The following is a 19,722-nucleotide window of genomic DNA, read 5'->3' on the forward strand; positions in this document are numbered from 1 at the left end:
GTAGTAACCAAGAAAGTGTTAAACAAATCTAAATATATTCTACATTTGAGATTCTTCAAGGTAGCCACCCTTGGCCTGGATGAAAGCTTTACACACTCTTGGCATTCTAATGAGGAAGTCACCTGGAATGCATTCCAATTAACAGGTGTGCCTTGTTAAAAGTTTATTTATGGAATTTCTTTCCAAGTCCATATTAAGGCAAAAACAGCTTAAATAAGCAAAGAGAAACAACAGTCAACCAATACTTTAAGACATGAAGGTCAGTTAATGGGGAATATTTCAAGAACTTTGAAAGTTTCTTCAAGTGCAGTCGCAAAAACCGTCAAGTGATATGATGAACTGGCTCTCATGAGGACCGCCATAGGAAAGGAAGTCCCAGAGTTACCTCTGCTGCAGAGGATAAGCTCATTAGAGTTACCAGCCTCAGAAATTGCAGCCCAAATAAATGCTTCACAGAGTTCAAGTAACAGACACATTTCATTTCAACATCAACTGTTCAGAGGAGACTATGTGAAACAGCGTGAATCAGGACTTCATGGTCAAATTGCTGCAAGGAAACCACTACTAAAGGACACCGATAAGAAGAAGAGACTTGCTTGGGCCAAGAACCATGAGCAATGGACATTAGACCGGTGGAAATCTGTCCTTTGGTCTGATGAGTCCAAATTGGAGATTTTTGGTTCCAACCGCCGTGTTTTTGTGAGACGCAGAGAAGGTGAACAGATGATGTGTGGTTCCCACCGTGAAGCATGGAAGAGGAGGTGTGATGGTGTGGGGGTGCTTCGCTGGTGACACTGTCAGTGATTTATTTAGAATTCAAGGCACACTTAACCAGTAAGGCTACCACAGCATTCCGCAGCGACACGCCATCCCATCTGGTTTGCGCTTAGTGGGACTCTCAATTGTTTTTTAACAGGACAATGATCCCAAACACACCTCCAGGCTGTGTAAGGGCTATTTGACCATCCAATAGTCAAAGGTGCTTCATCAGATGACCTTGCATCCACGATCACCCGACCTCAACCCAATTGAGATGGTTTGGGATGAGTTGGACCGCAGAGTGAAGGGAAAGCAGCCAACAATTGCTCAGCATATGTGGGAACTCCTTCAAGACAGTTAGAAAAGTATTCCTCATGAAGCTGGTTGAGAGAATGCCAAGAGTGTGCAAAGTTTTTATCAAGGGAAAGGGTGGCTACTCTGAGGAATCTCAAATTTAAAATATATTTTCATTTGTTTAACACTTTTTTGGTTACTACATGGTTCCATGTGTGTTATTTCATAGTTCATAGTGAGACACTTCTTCAGCAACAAGTCAGTTCGTCAAATTTCTGCCTTCCTAGAACTGCCCGGGCAACTGTAAGTGGTGTTATTGTGAAGTGGAAAAATCTAGGAGCAACAATGGCTCAGCCGCGAAGTTGTAGGCCACACAAGCTCACAGAACTGAACCGCCAAGTGCTGAAGCGCGTAGCGCATAAAAATTGTTGTTATAGCAGCAGCTCCTTAATAATGCCCATGATTTTGAAATGAGATGTTCGACGAGCAGGTGTCCACATACCTTTGGCCATGTAGTGTATCTTTGTGCCTCTGTCTTATGTATGCCCCTCTTAATAAGCTCATAGGTAGTAGAAAGCCATTACCAATTTACAGCTGCTTTCATTCATTCACTTTACATCTACTATCTGTGAGACTGGCAGTAAAGGTTATATATCACATAACTACGATATATTGGATATCATATATATCCTTTAGGGCACACTGTAAATACTTCTCAAACTAACTAACATATGTTGTTGTTATAATGTTACGTATTCTGAAGGGTTAAATAGGATAAATGTTCATGTCCGTAAGGGGGAATATTTTCTTAGGCAAACAGTACTGCTGTATAGAAAAAATACAGTGTACCACAGGATGCTGGTGGCAACTTAATTGGGGAGGATGGGCTCGTGGTAGGCTGCTGAGGGGAGAAGGCTCACAATAATGACTGGAGCGGAATTGGTGGGATGGTATCACATACATAAAACACGTGTTTCCATGGGTTTGATGCCATTCCATTTGCTCCGTTCCAGCCATTATTATGAGCCGTTCTCCCCTCAGCAGCCTTCACTGCAGTGTACATGGCACAATTAAACATCTACACAATGCATACATTGCACGTTACCCATGCCATATACAGTACATTGTACACATCTTGTGCCTAAAATATCAAACAGATACCTGATTGTTGCAAAGTTAGTCGATCTACAATCTTATCTCCAGCACATCCAAGAGACAAATGAGAAAAAGTATGAAAATCTGTAGCCTGCATCTAAAACTCCTGCATCTAAAATTACCTCCATTCACAGAGGTGCTACATTCCTTTCAGATACTGGTGCCCCTTCACTTTACTTCCATTCACTTCTACAGACATAGGGCCCGACTCAGACTTAGGAAATGTACACATTTCCCTCTTGCTGGCCAACAGATACTTTCTTGGAGTGTTCATTCAATAGGGTTTTCAGCACATTATCTAAAGCCATCCAGTTAAATTTGGTGAACCTTTAATTGAGTTTTCTCGACAGACTCACTATAAATTATGGAGAGAATGTTTCAGAATAATAGGGATCAATGAAATAAATCCATGAATAAATAAAATCAGTAAAAAAAAGAAACGCCCTCTCACTGTCAACTGTGTTAATTTTCAGCAAACTTAACATGTGTAACAGTATAACTTTAAACCGTCCCCTCACCCATACCCGGGCGCGAACCAGGGACCTTCTGCACACATCAACAACTGACACCTACGAAGCGTCGTTACCCATCGCTCCACAAAAGCCGCGGCCCTTGCAGAGCAAGGGGAACAACTACTTCAAGGTCTCAGAGCAAGTGACGTCACCGATTGAAACGCTATTTAGCGCACACCGCTAACTAAGCTAGCCGTTTCACATCCGTTACACATGTGTAAATATTTGTATGAACATAACAAGATTCAACAACTGAGACATAAACTGAACAAGTTCCACAGACATGACAAAAGGAATAATGTGTCCCTGAACAAAGGGGGGGGGGGGGGGGGGGTCAAAATCAAAGGTAACAAACAGTCAGTATCTGGTTTGGCCACCAGCTGCATTAAGTACCCCACTCTTCCACCAAGGCACCTGCAAGTTCCCAGACATTTCTGTGGGGAACGGACCTAGCCTTCACCCTCCGATCCAACAGGTCTCAGATGTGCTCAATGAGATTAAGATCCGGGCTCTTCGCTGGCCATGGCAGAACACTGACATTCCTGTCTTGCAGGAAATCACGCACAGAACGAGCAGTATGGCTCATGGTATTGTTATGCTTGAGGGTCTTGTCAGGATGAGCCTGCAGGAAGGGTACCACATGAGGTAGGAGGATGTCTTCCCTGTAACGCACAGCATTGAGATTGCCTGAAATGACAACAAACTCAGTCCGATGATGCGGTGAAACACCGCTCCGGACTCTGACGGACCCTCCACCTCCAAATCGATCCCTCTCCAGAGTACAGGCCTCGGTGTAACGATCATTCCTTCAACGATAAACGCAAATCCGACCATCACCTCTGGTGAGACAAAACCGTGACTCTTCAGTGAAGAGCACTTTTTGCCAGTCCAGTCTGTTCCAGCGACGGTGGGTTTGTGCCCATAGGCGACGTTGTTGCCGGTGATGTCTGGTGAGGACCTGCCTTACAACAGGCCTACAAGCCCTCAGTCCAGCCTCCCTCAGCCTATTGCGGACAGTCTGAGCACTGATGGAGGGATTGTGCGTTCCTGGTGTAACTCAGGCAGTTGTTGTTGCCATCCTGTACCTGTCCTGCAGGTGTGATGTTCGCATGTACCGATCCTGTGCAGGTGTTGTTACAAGTGGTCTGCCACTGCGAGGATGATCAGCTGTCCGTCCTGTCTCCCTGTAGCGCGGTCTTAGGTGTCTCACAGTACAGACATTGCAATGTATTGCCCTGGCCACATCTGCAGTCCTCATGCCTCCTTGCAGCATGCCTAAGGCACGTTCACGCAGATGAGCAGAGAGCCTGGGCATCTTTCTTTTGGTGTTTTTCAGAGTCAGCAGAAAGGCCTCCTTAGTGTCCTAAGTTTTCATAACTGTGACCTGTATTGCCTACCGTCTGTAAGCTGTTAGTGACTCATTGTCATCACCAATTGGTAGATAAAAAAATATTCTGATCTTGTATATTATTTAGGGTTAGGAAAGTATTTATGAATAATAAAAAGACAGGTTCGGATAGGCTTTACACCAAAAATATATTGGTGAATCAAAAATACAGTGGTTTGATTCATCCTGAAAGTTGCCATATTCAATTGCTCAATCCATTAAATATTGGAAGGTGAGAAAGTGTTCAATAGTGGTTAACAGTAGCCCTATAAATCTAACCTAATAAACCTCACTAATCACAGAACTGTGATGACAATGGTCCAGTCATCGATAACTGTGCGCCAGGCTCCAGATTTAAACTGCTACCTATGGTCTGCATTACACAATGATTCAAATTTAAGGAAACTAACACTAAAGTGACAGTTATAAATGTATGTGGGTATAATTAATGGTGGCTACCGATAGTACTAATATTTAACACAATACAAATTGTAAAGAACACAAAGAGAAGTCCAGGCATATTATTAAAAATCCGACCATCACCCCTGGCCATTTTGATGAAATGTATCACTAGCCACTTTAAACAATGCCGCTTTATATGTTTTCATACCCTACATTACTCATCTCATATGTGTATACTGTACTCTATACCATCTACTGCATCTTGTCTCTGCCGTTTGGCAATCACTCATTTATATATGTTTATGTACATATTCGTACTCATTCCTTTACACTTATGTGTATAAGGTAGTTGTTGTGAAATTGTTACGTTATGTTACTTGTTAGATATACTGCATGGTTGGAACTAGAAGCACAAGCATTTCGCTACATTTGCATTAACATCTGCTAACTATGTGTATGTGACAAATACATTTGATTTGATTTGATAAAACATTGTAGAAATCATAAATCAACTCGGTAGGTTTGGCACTCAACTGTCATTTGCACATGGCTACAGAAGCCTATAGCTTGGGTCTCCAAATTTCCTCCCTGCAGGTTATAAGGCCAGCATTTCATAAACTTGGTTGATATGCTTTAGTTTGCTGCCATATTACTGGTTTCACATTTGTCACGAGCGATCATGAGGTAAAATAGATCTTAAACAATTGTCATTTATATTTACAATCCCGTATTAATAGTTCAGCCTCTTATCAATTAGTAAATGAGAGTGCATGGAGAATAGTGATATTTCTATCAAGGGATGGAACCGTTTCAGGGAACAGATCAGAAAACCAGAAAATAAATACATTATTTGAGGAAAAGAATACGAACCAGAAATGAAAGTGATCTATACTGTTCTGGAACATTCCAAGCATTTTATTTCCAGTCCCACAAAAATTGCCTATGCAAAGCCCTCACTGTCACTCAGAAACTTATTGCAGAGTCTGCCTGCCAGCTGGAAATCTTTTCCAGTGGGTGTGGGTGTGTGTAGTAGGGTTGAATGGCAGGAACCCGGTTACTGAGATTTACAGAGATTTACCAACCAAAACCACTCCCTTTTCCCAGGATAAACAACTGTGAGAAACTGGTAAATTATAACAAATGCTTTATATCAAATCAAATTTTATGGGCCTTCCTCTGACACAGCTGAGTATATAGGTCCTGGATGTCAGGAAGTTTTGCCCCAGTGATGTACTGGGCAGAACGCACTACCCTCTGTTGTGCCTTACGGTCAGATGCCGAGCAGTTGCCATACCAGGCGGTGACGCAACTGGTCAGGATGCTCTCGATGGTGCAGCTGTAGAACTTTTAGAGGATCTGGGGACAAATCTTTTCAGTCTCCTAAGGTGGAAAAGGTGTTGTCGTGCCCTCTTCACAACTGTCTTGGTGTGTTTGGACCATGATAGTTGGTTGATGATGTGCACACCAAGGAACTTGAAACTCTCGACCAGCTCAACTTCAGTCCCATCGATGTTAATGGGGGCCTGTTCGGCCCTCCTTTTCCTGTAGTCCACGATCAGCTACAGTTTTGAATTTTGCGCCCTGCACTTTCACTGGCTGTTGTCATATCAACCCGTTAACGGGATTGCAGCCCTAAGTTAATGACTCCAACCTAAGTGTACAGTGGGACAAAAAAGTATTTAGTCAGACACCAATTGTGCAAGTTCTCCCACTTAAAAAGATGAGAGAGGCCTGTAATTTTCATCATAGGTATACTTCAACTATGACAGACAAAATGAGAAAAAAAATCCATTCCATTGTAGGATTTTTAATGAATTTATTTGCAAATTATGGTGGAAAATAAGTATTTGGTCAATAACAAAAGTTTATCTCAATACTTTGTTATATACAAATCAAATTTATTTATATAGCCCTTCGTACATCAGCTGACATCTCAAAGTGCTGTACAAAAACCCAGCCTAAAACCCCAAACAGCAAGCAATGCAGGTGTAGAAGCACGGTGGCTAGGAAAAACTCCCTAGAAAGGCCAAAACCTAGGAAGGAACCTAGAGAGGAACCAGGCTATGTGGGGTGGCCAGTCCTCTTCTGGCTGTGCCGGGTGGAGATTATAACAGAACATGGCCAAGATGTTCAAATGTTCATAAATGACCAGCATGGTCCAATAATAATAAGGCAGAACAGTTGAAACTGGAGCAGCAGCACGGCCAGGTGGACTGGGGACAGCAAGGAGTCATCATGTCAGGTCGTCCTGAGGCATGGTCCTAGGGCTCAGGTCCTCCGAGAGAGAGAAAGAAAGAGAGAAAGAGAGAATTAGAGAGAGCACACTTAAATTCACACAGGACACCGAATAGGACAGGAGAAGTACTCCAGATATAACAAACTGACCCTAGCCCCCTGACACAAACTACTGCAGCATAAATACTGGAGGCTGAGACATATACTGTACCCTTTGTTGGCAATGACAGAGGTCAAACGTTTTCTGTAAGTCTTCACAAGGTTTTCACACACTGTTGCTGGTATTTTGGCCCATTCCTCCATGCAGATCTCCTCTAGAGCAGGGATGTTTTGGGGCTGTTGCTGGGCAACACAGACTTTCAACTCCCTCCAAAGATTTTCTATGGGGTTGAGATCTGGAGACTGGCTAGGCCACTCCAGGACCTTGAAATGCTTCTTACAAAGCCACTCCTTCGTTGCCTGGGCGGTGTGTTTGGGATCATTGTCATGCTGAAAGACCCAGCCACGTTTCATCTTCAATGTCCTTGCTGATGGAAGGAGGTTTTCACTCAAAATCTCACAATACATGTCCCCATTCATTCTTTCCTTTACACGGATCAGTCGTCCTGGTCCCTTTGCAGAAAAACAGCCCCAAAGCATGATGTTTCCACCCCCATGCTTCACAGTAAGTATGGTGTTCTTTGGATGCAACTCAGCATTCTTTGTCCTCCAAACACGACGAGTTGAGTTTTTACCAAAAAGTTATATTTTGGTTTCATCTGACCATATGACATTCTCCCAATCTTCTTCTGGATCATCCAAATGCTCTCTAGCAAACTTCAGACGGGCCTGGACATGTACTGGCTTAAGCAGGGGGACACGTCTGGCACTGCAGGATTTGAGTACCTGGCGGCGTAGTGTGTTACTGATGGTAGGCTTTGTTACTTTGGTCCCAGCTCTCTGCAGGTCATTCACTAGGTCCCCCCGTGTGGTTCTGGGATTTTTGCTCACCGATCTTGTGATCATTTTGACCCCACGGGGTGAGATATTGCGTGGAGCCCCAGATCGAGGGAGATTATCAGTGGTCTTGTATGTCTTCCATTCCCTAATAATTGCTCCCACAGTTGATTTCTTCAAACCAAGCTGCGTACTTATTGCAGATTCAGTCTTCCCAGCCTGGTGCAGGTCTACACTTTTGTTTCTGGTGTCCTTTGACAGCTCTTTGGTCTTGGCCATAGTGGAGTTTGGAGTGTGACTGTTTGAGGTTGTGGACAGATGTCTTTTATACTGATAACAAGTTCAAACAGGTGCCATTAATACAGGTAACGAGTGGAGGACAGAGGAGCCTCTTAAAGAAGCCTCTTAAAGAAGAAGTTACAGGTCTGTGAGAGCCAGAAATCTTAATGGAGGGCTTATAAAATGTATTTCATGTATAGCTAGCTCATCAGGCTCCGTTAGCATCAGGCTTGATTTTTTATTAAATTTCCAATCAAATTCAGACTTTTGAATTACACTTCTGGTTTTGTCGGGAAATAGCTAAAAAGTTATTTATTTTTGGGATGGAACATTTAGTAAAATACCAGGAAAATATTCAACCATAGTGTGTAGGCTTATCTACCCCTCCTCTCTGAAGTATAGGTTACCATAGCCCGCCTTACAAGCGTGATTGGCTTACCCAGTGATTTTAGCCATGTACCTCTACTGGCAGCACAGTGTGTGAGATAGTCTTTCATTATGATTAAACCATGCTGTTAATGCAATATACAATTTGCTCTTAAAGACTTTCCTCTACAGATTAAATAGTTTACCCTCTCCATAGCACGCTGCTCTATCCGCACTGATTGGTGAAGTAATTTAATGTTGAGCTAAATGTAAAAACAATTTCGATTTCAGAGGTTTAAAAAGGAACAGAAAAAACTATATTAACCAATACTTTTTGGGTGTTTGAACCCGTTCAGAATTTTTATTTTGCTGGTCAGAACAATGGAACGGAACAAAAAATAATGGTTCAGTTCAGAACAAAATTATTGGAAAATCCAAAACGATTTCTAATAAAAAATAAATTAAGTAAATGTTGTTCCACTTGGAACCGATGTTGCTCGACCTTATTCGTTTCATCAAGCGTAAAGGTGGTGGAATTATGAAGAAATGAAGTCAAAACCAGAATACAGTGTATCTGTAGACACATCATCCCAAACGGGAATTACGTTCCATTTACTGACACTTAACTCGGGTCGGAATTCCCCCCAAAGAGACTGTTCTGTCTCGGGAGTTGAGCAGTCTTAACCCAGTGCAACTGATAACGGAAAAGCATGGTTCTATCATTCCTCGCATCTTATCTCCTTGCTTCTTTTTCAACCTTACTGGAGTTCTAAGGTCCCTCCTATCAGACCTTCTTATGCAATGCATTCTGAGGATGGTCGATGCAAGGATTCAAGGAAAGATTAAATGAGAAAGAGTCACAGATTCCTTCAAGACAACCCACTGAGACTCAACCAGGCACTATAATCTGCAGTATGGGAAACTTGTCTATTGTTCTCCATGAATTCTTAACCGTTTGTATTAATCGTAAAACAGTTGAAATGAAACCTATTCTTCGCTTGGAATCTAATATTTGAAAAGGAATACATTGCGCAGGAAAACATTTGAGGAACACTGGTAGTTAAAGAATTTAACAGCATAACAAAACGAAAACACTGGCATCATGGTCTTCCTTCCTAGCACAGAACCAACCAAATGAATTAAAATATTAACAGTGCTAGTCCTTTTTAACAGAATATGTAGTCTATGCTGATTTTATAATTTCTATTGTGCTTCTACTTTTCAGTTACATCTTAAAGCAAAGCTTGAATCTGCCTCCTATCCACTTCTCCTCCACTAGGCAGGATTCTACTGACAGACATCAGTTCATTCCAGTGATTTCCCAGAGTTCCGTATTCTATCCCAACGGAAGAAATCTTCCATTCTACTAGCCAAAACACAAATGAAAGATGACCCAGTTTTCGTGGTACCCTGTGGTATTTTGATACATACAGTACACCCTTAGGGAGAATGCTGAAGGTCAAATAAGGTAGGCTCTATCTGGAGATCAGTGTGAAGACGTATGTAAATTATGTAAGAGGCATGTATTCATGCATATTGTATACTGTGGGTGATAATGACAGGGTCTTGAATTCATTCTTGCAAGTATGTTCAAAATGAATAATGTCAGATTTGACAAGATCGGATCCTTGAATTGATCTGTGTTAACGATCACCTGCTTGGTGTCGAAAAATGGCAGCGATTCAAACATTTTATGAACTGGCTGATGTTCTTCAATCACAGGTGTTCAGGTTAGACGGCACCCAATGTTTTTAAGTGGACAATGTGTGGCTCAGTCGGTAGAGCATGGAGCTTGAAACACCAAGGGTCATGGATTGGATTCCAGCTGGGGCCAGCCATACGTAAAACGTATGCACGCATGACTAAGTTGCTTTGGATCAAAGCATTTGCTAAATTATAAGGACACTGCCATGCATTGTTCTGGTGTATTTCCCCTCTAACCTGTTTCAATATAGTGCAAACAAGTTCAGTATACTGTATAATATTTAGTAATAAATCAAGTACAATTGAACTGTTGAAAGGTTTTTAATATGTTGTCTCATTCTTTTTACCCCCCCCCCCCCCTCCCCCAAAATAGGTTGCATCAGATACAAACTTCACACATTTTCTTAACATTACCAGTCTTACATTGATAGAACCCACAGAAAGAAACCTTCATATATACACTACTTCTGCAAGCAGAGCTTTGTACTGTTATTGTTCCAATACAACCGCTGAACCATTTCTAAGAAAGACATTTCATTGGGCGATATAAAACATACATTTTATGCATAAACTGTATACATTGAGAGGCACAGAACTATGGCAGAGGATGAGATGGATGAGTCCAATTTACAACTGGCTTATGAACAGCATGACTACAGCGTAGGCTCTGTTTCAACGTTCACACTAGCACACTACTTAGAATGAAGTTCTGGACATGTACTTGTAGTATGCTAGTATGGACATTGGAATGTAAGCCTAGTACATTTCCTTTTTGAGTAACGTCCGTCCGGCTATCTCCGTCTACGTGGGGAGCTATCCCTGCTCCGTTCCTCGTTTCTCCTGGGTTCTCTGTATCTGTCAGAGTGATGGCGGTTCTCCTTGTCCGCCCGCTCTGCTTGCTGCTCCACCCCGTTCCTGTACGAGTTCCTGGAAGAATCTGTGTCTTTCTCCTTGCGGCTGCTCTTCTCCCGTGACTTTGACCTCTCTCTGTTTCTGTACCTGGCTGGTTCCTTCTCAGGGCTGCGGTGTCTGACTCTGTCATGGTCAGCCTGGTCAACCTGGGGGGCTTGGTGTTTCCCATCATATTTCCCCCCATCGTCCCTGTTGTGCCTGCGGGACTCTGGATGTCTGTCACTGTCCTCGTAGTCTCTGCCTCTGTCAGGCCTGCCACGAGGCTGCTCCTCATCTTGGTGCCCCCCACGGTTGCGGTGGGGTCTCTCATACATGAGTTGCGGCGCGTCTTCTTCTCGACCCCGGTGGCGAGAGAATTTGTGGTGGTCCTCAGGCTCTGGTCTACTCCCACCACGCTTCGCCGCCTCCTCATCGCTACTGCTGTCATTGCAGCGACGGTTGTCGTTTCTCGGGCTCTTATTGGGCCGTTGCTCCAGTGGTGACTTCTGATTTGAGGAGGTATTTTTGGAAGAAGCCTTGGACTTGGTCATCTTGTCTTTCTTCTTGTCTTTGTCACTCTTCTTATTTTTTCTCTGGCCCTTGCTCTTCTTACGCCTCGATTCAGAATCTGTAAAACAGTAAGTACGTCTTAGAAGCACGAGATAATTCCAGATTTTGAACCAAAATCTGTTAAACATAAGCAAAGAACCTAAATAAATCCAGAAGCATGAAAACAGCACACCGCATTGCAATCCAATAGAGCGAGACATTATATATGCTGTAAAATAAAATAAAATGACAAGAAAAATCACCCAATGACAGTCTGTCATCACCCAACATCTGCACACACAGGTTGTCCCCCAAATGGCACCATATTCCATATATAGTGCACTTCTAGGCCCTGTTCAAAAACAGTGCACTAAATAGGAAATAGGGTGCGATTTCGGACACAACCTGTGTGTGCAGATAATGTGTGGCGATGACAGACTGCTTTTAGCAGGTGCCTGGAGTGCCCTACTCTGCCATGTTAACATGTCACTCTACCCTACAGAGAGCAGGCCAGGGACACCCAACACCACACCAGTCAAACAGTCACCAGACTGCCAGAGCACTGACTGCAGGGAGGGTGTATTTGTATGTGTGTGGCCATTGCAGGGACTGACTGACTGACTTTACATGCATGTTTTTCATATATATTTGCATACAAATACACAGGATGAATGGTAAATAGCCACATCAACATCACAGCAGGAAACACCTCTAGTATCTCAAACAGGCTTGGTATCATGATCAGGACAATTGAGAACCAACAGAAGCTCAGAGGACATTTCAGTGCCATTGGACATTTCAGTGCAAGGGCATTTCAGAACTATTGATTTGATGTGAAAGCAGTGATTGTGTAGAGAACGTCTTTCTCCAGGACAATTGCTGCTCTCTTCTCAAATAGGACATTTCAAGTTCTGCTCTGACAGACATTTTTCTTTAATTGAATAAGTGAATACAGACAGGTCCTCAGTTGGCTGTGGTTGCATGTCATCAGCAAGGGACTCACACGAAAAGCCATCTTAATGTCCCACAATCAAACAAGAGGTTGCCTAAACAGGTCTTTGGATTAAAACCTTTGCAAAATGGAATTTGGGGAGAAGCATTTTCCAGGGAAACAGTGAAGTCCTTCAAACATCCAAGTTTAATTTCAATAGAGCTGGTCAATTAAAATAATTAGCATGCCGAGTGAGAGGGACTGAGTACAACACAGTGACATTCTTCAAGGTGAGGCAAGCGATGACCCATAACCCAGGCGCGCGCACACGCACACAAGCAACAGGCTGTGCCACCCTCACATCAGGGACAGGACCTCCCCGACACAACACAGGCATTTTAATTAGGTAGAGGTGAATGTGGAGGGCAGACAGTTAATAAATACTGAACTATCGAAGGATGAATTAAAGGACAAGCACTTTGAATTCCTCAGAAATAATTCAGATATTGCTGTTAGAAGAGGGCTGGTTATAAATTGATTGCAACTACCTAAGTGTTTCAATAAAAAGCCTAGTTAGGGTAGCCTGGTCCCAGATCTGTTTAAACTGCTGTTTGTGCTGACAATGACCAAAGTCAATACAGTTTAAGAAACAGCTCTGGGACCAGGCAACTGTAAGGGTGGTAAAATGACTGTACCCGAGCTGCTGCTGGATGAGGAGGAGGAGTCACTGGAAGAGTCAGAGCTGTCACTGTCGCTGCTGTCACTGTCTGAGGAGGACGAGTCAGAGGACGAGTCGGTGTCAGACGACTCCACTTCCTGGTTCTGGGTCATGATAATCTTGGGGGCGTTCTTTAGATGCTCACGGAGCTCATCCCTGTGGTAATGAAGAGGAGAGATAGAGCAGGAGAGAGAGCGAATGAAAGAGGAGAGAGAAGGAGCGAGTGGAAATTATGACACTGGCAAGAGATCACAGGAGGCTGGTTACGCAATACACCAGCCTGTTATAGATGCCAAGGTTGTGAGTTCAAATCACACAGGGATCACAACACAGAAGGTTGGTGGCACCTTAATTGGGGAGGACTGCCCTATAAAAATCAGTTTTATTTTTAAATACATTTAGTTGATGACCTATAAGTTCAATACATTTTGGGATATTGTTGAATTCCGTTTTTGTTGTGTGGATTAAGTGATTCAGTCTGCGTTCTCCGTATCAGATTTTATAGTGCCCTAGTAATGGCCGGAGTGGAATGAGTCGAATGGTATCAAATACATCTAGTACATGGTTTCCATTAGTTTGATGCGATTCTATTCACTCCGTTCCGGCCATTATTACGAGCCTTCCTCCCCTCAGCATCCTCCTGTAGATCACAAACATACATCAAATCTATGCACACATTGAGCTGTCGCTTTGGGTGAAAGCATCTGCTAGGTGGCACGTACTATCATATTATTAGGATGGAGGCACTTACGTAAGTCCACCCAGGCCGATGGAGGTGAAGAAATTAATGGCGAATCTGGTGTTCCTGGGGTTGTCACGAGGAAAAAGACCCTCAAAGAAGGGCTGCAGCGTCCTGGAAGATACAGCAAAGACCAGAAACAGAAAAAAAGGAAAAAAAAAGTCATTTTCCATTCAGTTAAATTAATTCAACTTTATTTTTCCTTTCAGGGGCAATAAAGAAAAACAGAGCTGGACTACAAATATCAACATCCTCAGGTAATATATTAGTTTACAGTGAATGAGGAAAAGACTAGATTGACTAACATATCCTTGAGTCGTTCATTGAGCCTGGGAAGTCCCATATAGGCACAGAGCTCCTGAAACAAGATCTTGACGAAGATACGACTGGATGAGGTGGTGGTGTCCTCACTGACTTTAATACATTCCAGCACCTGAGAGAGAAAAACCCAGACGGTGTAACTAGATTAGTAGCTGTTTAAAGGAAATCAAAATCACCAACCCCAAAAAATCTTGGCTGACCGAAAGTCCTAAGGTTATTTCGACCTATCGATTGGTTGAAATGTTTCAACATGTATTATTCCATATAGACACACCCTATGTATTTTAATAAAATCAACTTGTCTGATTCTGTTTGATGAAATAAGACAGAAATTACTCAAGAGGGAGTCAGAGATCAAGATAACCAGAAGAGAAAACCCTTAAACCGACCATCCTACTCCCGCTCCTGCTAGCTTTCGCAGATTCTGCCATTACTCTCCTGAAGTTGCCGGTAACAGGCTACACGAGGAGTCTGCAACCTTTGTCATGTGGCATGCCAATTTATCTGAACATTTCTACCAATCAACGTGCCAGTTATGGTTTTCATATGCACATTTTCTTCGAACAATTAAATGTATAATAACGTCTTCGTATCTCAAAATCATTGTCATGTGGTTAATTAACATGTATTCAAATCTGAATGAAAACGATAAACCTAAAATGTTGCATCTATTGCCAACTATGTAAAAAATATCCTACATAAAGCCCCCCCAGCAAATATTGCACCCTGCAGGTAGAACAAAAATATTCTGATAAAAAACATCATAAATCACACTGGCTACACATGGCCTGTCTGCAACGAACTTGAAACATTGTATAAACGATCAACTTTGGTCCAGCCGTGCCAGTGAGCTCGGGACAGACACCGCTTTAGGCTATTTTCCATAAGGGATAAGAGGTCATCAGGTAGACCTATTTTTTAAAAAAAAAAGAAAAAAAAAAAGAAAAGTTTCCACTGGATCAGAGCATGACATTTTCCCCTTTCACGCTGAGTGATTATCGAAAGGCAGAGCTGGAAAGACCTTCCAAATACATTGAGTGTCATTCTCAATGGATGTTTAAAAAACAGACTCCACAGTTCATTAGTGGTAGTGCGTTAAGACAATTAGAAATACTATCAGATCCCCAAATGAGCACATTTATATGCCTACATTTACATGCAGGCCAGGTAGCCAACTTCTATGCGTAATCAGGTGCCTGTCCTTACTCATCATTGACAGTAGCGCTTTCTCACAAGTGTAGCATAGGTTGTGCGCTCTGCAAGCAACGTGTCTACTGGCCATGAGAACGGTAAAAGACGAATAATATACTGAATGCATTAACTGAAATTACCATAACCAAACAAACATTGTAGATGAGAAATTACAGGAATTAACAGTAAATGTAGGCTACTAGTGGTGAGATATATATATATATATATATATATATATATATATAGATATAGATAGTGGAGAATAGACACTAAATCAAGGAAAACAATTCACACAATTAAGTTACGAAACAATGAATGTGCACAAATTGGCGGGAGAGCGCATTGGATAGAGACTTGCATTGTGCGGTGTCTTGTGTGCCATAAAAAAATATAAAAAAATAAAAAATAAAAGTATATATATATATATATAGATATATATCTATCTCTCACCAGTCAAAAGTTTGGCCACCTACCCATTCAAGGGTTCTTCTTTATTTTGACTATTTTCTACAATGTAGAATAATAGTGAAGACATCAAAATTAGGAAATAAAACATAATGGAATCATGTTGTAACCAAAAAAAAGTGTTAAACAAATCCAAATATATTTTAAAATTAGTAGCCACCCTTTGCCTTGACAGCTTTGCACACTGTTGGCATTCTCTCAACCAGCTTCACGAGGAATGCTTTTCTAACAGTCTTGGTGTTCCCACATTTGCTGCTTTCCCTTCACTCTGCGGTCCAACGCACCCCAAACCATCTCAATTGGGTTGAGGTCAGGTGATTGTGGAGGCCATCTGATGCAGCACTCAATCACTCTCTTTCTTGGTCAAATAGCCCTTACACAGCCTGGAGGTGTGCTTTGGGTCATTGTCCTGTTGAAAAACAATTGATAGTCCCACTAAGCTCAAACCAGAAGGGATGGCGTATCACTGCAGAAGGCTGTAGTATCCATGCTGGTTCAGTGTGCCTTGAATAAATCACTGACAGTGTCACCAGCAAAGTACACTCACACCTCCTCCTCCAGGCTTTACGGTGGGAACCACACATGCAGAGATCATCTGTTCACTTACTCTGCGTCTCAAAGACAAAGCGGCTGGAACCAAAAATATCAAATTTGTCTCCCATTCTCATTGGTGTCCTTTAGTAATAGTTTCTTTGCAGCAATTCGACCATGAAGGCCTGATACACGCAGTCTCATCTGAACAGTTGATGTTGAGATGTGTCTGTTAAGTGAACTCGGAAGCATTTATTTGGGCAGCAATTTCTGAGGCTGGAAACTAACGAACTTATCCTCTGCAGCAGAGTTAACTCTGGGTCTTCCTTTCCTGTGGTGGTCCACATGAGACAGTTTCATCATAGCACTTTATGTTTTTTGCGACTGACCTTCATGTCTTAATGGACTGTCGTTTCTCTTTGCTTATTTGAGCTGTTCTTGCTATAAAATGGACTTGGTCTTTTACCAAATAGGGATATCTTCTGAAAAAACACCCACACCTTGTTACAACACAACTGATTGCCTCAAACACATTAAGAGATGGTTTGGGATGAGTTGGACCGCAGCTGTACATTTCAATGAAACATGAAGCCCCAAAATTGCCCTCGCTAGAAGCCTGTTTCAGACATAAGGAAGTGGAAGGCTGCAAACTTTCCACTTTTAAACTCGGACAAAACAGAGATGCTTTTTCTAGGGCCCAAGAAACAAAGATCTTCTGTTGAATCTGACAATTAATCTTGATGGTTGTACAGTCGTCTCAAATAAAACTGTGAAGGACCTCGGCGTTACTCTGGACCCTGATCTCTCTTTTGACGAACATATCAAGACTGTTTCAAGGACAGCTTTTTTCCATCTACGTAACATTGCAAAAATCAGAAACTTTGTCCAAAAATGATGCAGAAAAATTAATCCATGCTTTGTTACTTCTAGGTTAGACTACTGCAATGCTCTACTTTCCGGCAACCCGGATAAATCACTAACACTTCAGTGCTAAATACGGCTGCTAGAATCCTGACTAGAACCAAAAAATGTGATCCTTTATTCCAGTGCTAGCCTCCCTACACTGGCTTCCTGTTAAGGCAAGGGCTGATTGATTTCAAGGTTATACTGCTAACCTACAAAGCATTACATGGGCTTGCTCCTACCCATCTTTCCGATATTGTGCTGCCAAACATACCTAATACGGCTGCTAGAATCCTGACTAGAACCAAAAAATGTGATCCTTTATTCCAGTGCTAGCCTCCCTACACTGGCTTCCTGTTAAGGCAAGGGCTGATTGATTTCAAGGTTATACTGCTAACCTACAAAGCATTACATGGGCTTGCTCCTACCCATCTTTCCGATATTGTGCTGCCAAACATACCTAGAAGTATGCTACGGTCACAAGACGCGGTTCTCCTAATTGTCCCTAGAATTTCTAGCAAACAGCTGGAGGCAGGGCTTTCTCCTATAGAGCTACATTTTTATGGAATGGTCTGCCTACCCATGTGAGAGATTCAGACTCGGTCTCAACCTTTAAGTCTTTACTGAAGACTCATCTCATCAGTAGGTCATATGATTGAGTGTAGTCTGGCCCAGGAGTGTGAAGGTGAACGGAAAGGCTCTGGAGCAACGAACAGCCCTTGCTGTCTCTCCACTGGGATTCTCTGCCTCTAACCCTATTACAGGGGCTGAGTCACTCACTGGCTTACTGGTGCTCTTCCATGCCGTCCCTAGGAGGGGTGCGTTACTTAAGTGGGTTGAGTCACCGACGTGATCTTCCTGTCTGGGTTGGCTCCCCCCCTTGGGTTGTGCCGTGGCGGAGATCTTTGTGGGCTATACTCAGCCTTGTCTCAGGATGGTAAGTTGGTGGTTGAAGATATCCCTCTAGTGGTGTGGGTGCTGTGCTTTGGCAAAGTGGGTGGGGTTATATCCTGCCTGTTGGGCCCTGTCCGGGGGTATCATCGTATGGGGCCACAGTGTCTCCTGACACCTCCTGTCTCAGCCTCCAGTATTTATGCTGCAGTAGTTTTTGTCGGGGGGCTAGGGTCAGTTTGTTATATCTGGAGTACATCTCCGGTCCTATTCGGTGTCCTGTGTGAATATAAGTATGCTCTCTCTGATTCTGATTTGATTTGAAGAAGCACATAAAAGTTCATGTGAAATTTAACAATCACACCTGTTAATTGTAATGCAGTCCAGGTGACTACCTCATGAAGCTAGTTGAGAAAATGCCAAGAGTGTGCAAAGCTGTCAAGGCAAAGGGTGGTTACTTTGAAGAATCGAAAAAATATTTTGGTTTGTTTAACACTTTTTTGGTTACTACATGATTCCATAAGTGTCATTTCATAGTCTTGACATCGTCAGTTTGATTCTACAATGTAGAAAATAGTCAAAATAAAGAAAACCCCTGGAATGAGTAGGTGTCCAAACTTGTGACTGTTACTGTATATTTTCTACTGGTTATAAGTATACCATATAGGGAATAGGGCGCCGTAGAGAGCAACAATACGTACACTCCACGGGACTGAGTCTGTGTACAAGAGATGGGCGAACATTCTAGCAACGTTCCTCAGTTTATTGGTCTCTAGGCGATGGATGGTTTCATACTGCTCCATGAAGATGGCCTCAAAACTCTCCATGTAGTCCTTCTTCAGCAGACAAAACCTCTGACAAAATAACAGTCACAGTTAAAAATGTTAGTTGATCATAGAATAAAGTTGTTTTTTTTAACTTAGTGCACTTGAAGGAGAGTGTTAAAGGCCACATTAGTGAACTGTACTACTGTACCCTAAAGCTTAGCAACAAATGTAATTTCAAGGGTGATGAAATTCCCATTTTCCCAATGCAACATAAACAGATTTCAACTAAATAAAAGAATGTCTCAGGCATAAAAAAATATTAAATTTTAGTAATTTAGCAGACGCTCTTCTTCAGAGTGACTTACACGAGCAATTAGGGTTAAATGCCTTGACAGATGTTTAATTCAGTTGGCTCGGGGATTCGAACCAGTGACCTTTCGGTTACTGGCCCAACACTCTTAACCGCTAGGCTACCTGCCGCTACTATGAAATATAAACTGCTCAAAAAAAATAAAGGAAACACTTAAACAACACAATGTAACTCCAAGTCAATTACACTTCTGTGAAATCAAACTGTCCACTTAGGAAGCAACACTGATTGACAATACATTTCACATGTTGTTGTGCAAATGGAATAGACAACAGGTGGAAATTATAGGTAATTAGCAAGACACCCCCAATAAAGGAGTGGTTCTGCAGGTGATAACCACAGACCACTTCTCAGTTCCTATGCTTCCTGGCTGATGTTTTGGTCACTTTTGAATGCCGGCGCTGCTTTCACTCTAGTGTTAGCATG

General features: G+C 42.4%; 1 protein-coding gene across 2 annotated transcripts in view; it reads right to left on the reverse strand.

The window, feature by feature from the left end:
* Positions 1–10,334: 10,334 nt before the first annotated feature.
* The window catches only part of cwc22 (CWC22 spliceosome associated protein), a 51,712-nt gene continuing 42,324 nt past the window's right edge, over positions 10,335–19,722 (reverse strand). For both annotated transcript variants that reach the window (XM_021597545.3, XM_090230083.1), the window contains 5 exons: positions 18,861–19,013; positions 14,163–14,290; positions 13,870–13,971; positions 13,096–13,274; positions 10,335–11,548 (listed from right to left, as the gene is read on the reverse strand). In XM_021597545.3, the coding sequence (XP_021453220.2) occupies positions 10,821–11,548; positions 13,096–13,274; positions 13,870–13,971; positions 14,163–14,290; positions 18,861–19,013 (1,290 nt within the window). In that variant the 3' untranslated portion in view covers positions 10,335–10,820. The remainder of the gene's footprint in view (positions 11,549–13,095; positions 13,275–13,869; positions 13,972–14,162; positions 14,291–18,860; positions 19,014–19,722) is intronic.

The sequence above is a fragment of the Oncorhynchus mykiss genome, chromosome 3, assembly GCF_057628025.1.
Source record: "Oncorhynchus mykiss isolate SJ-2025 chromosome 3, ASM5762802v1, whole genome shotgun sequence".
NCBI classification, from domain to species: domain Eukaryota; kingdom Metazoa; phylum Chordata; class Actinopteri; order Salmoniformes; family Salmonidae; genus Oncorhynchus; species Oncorhynchus mykiss.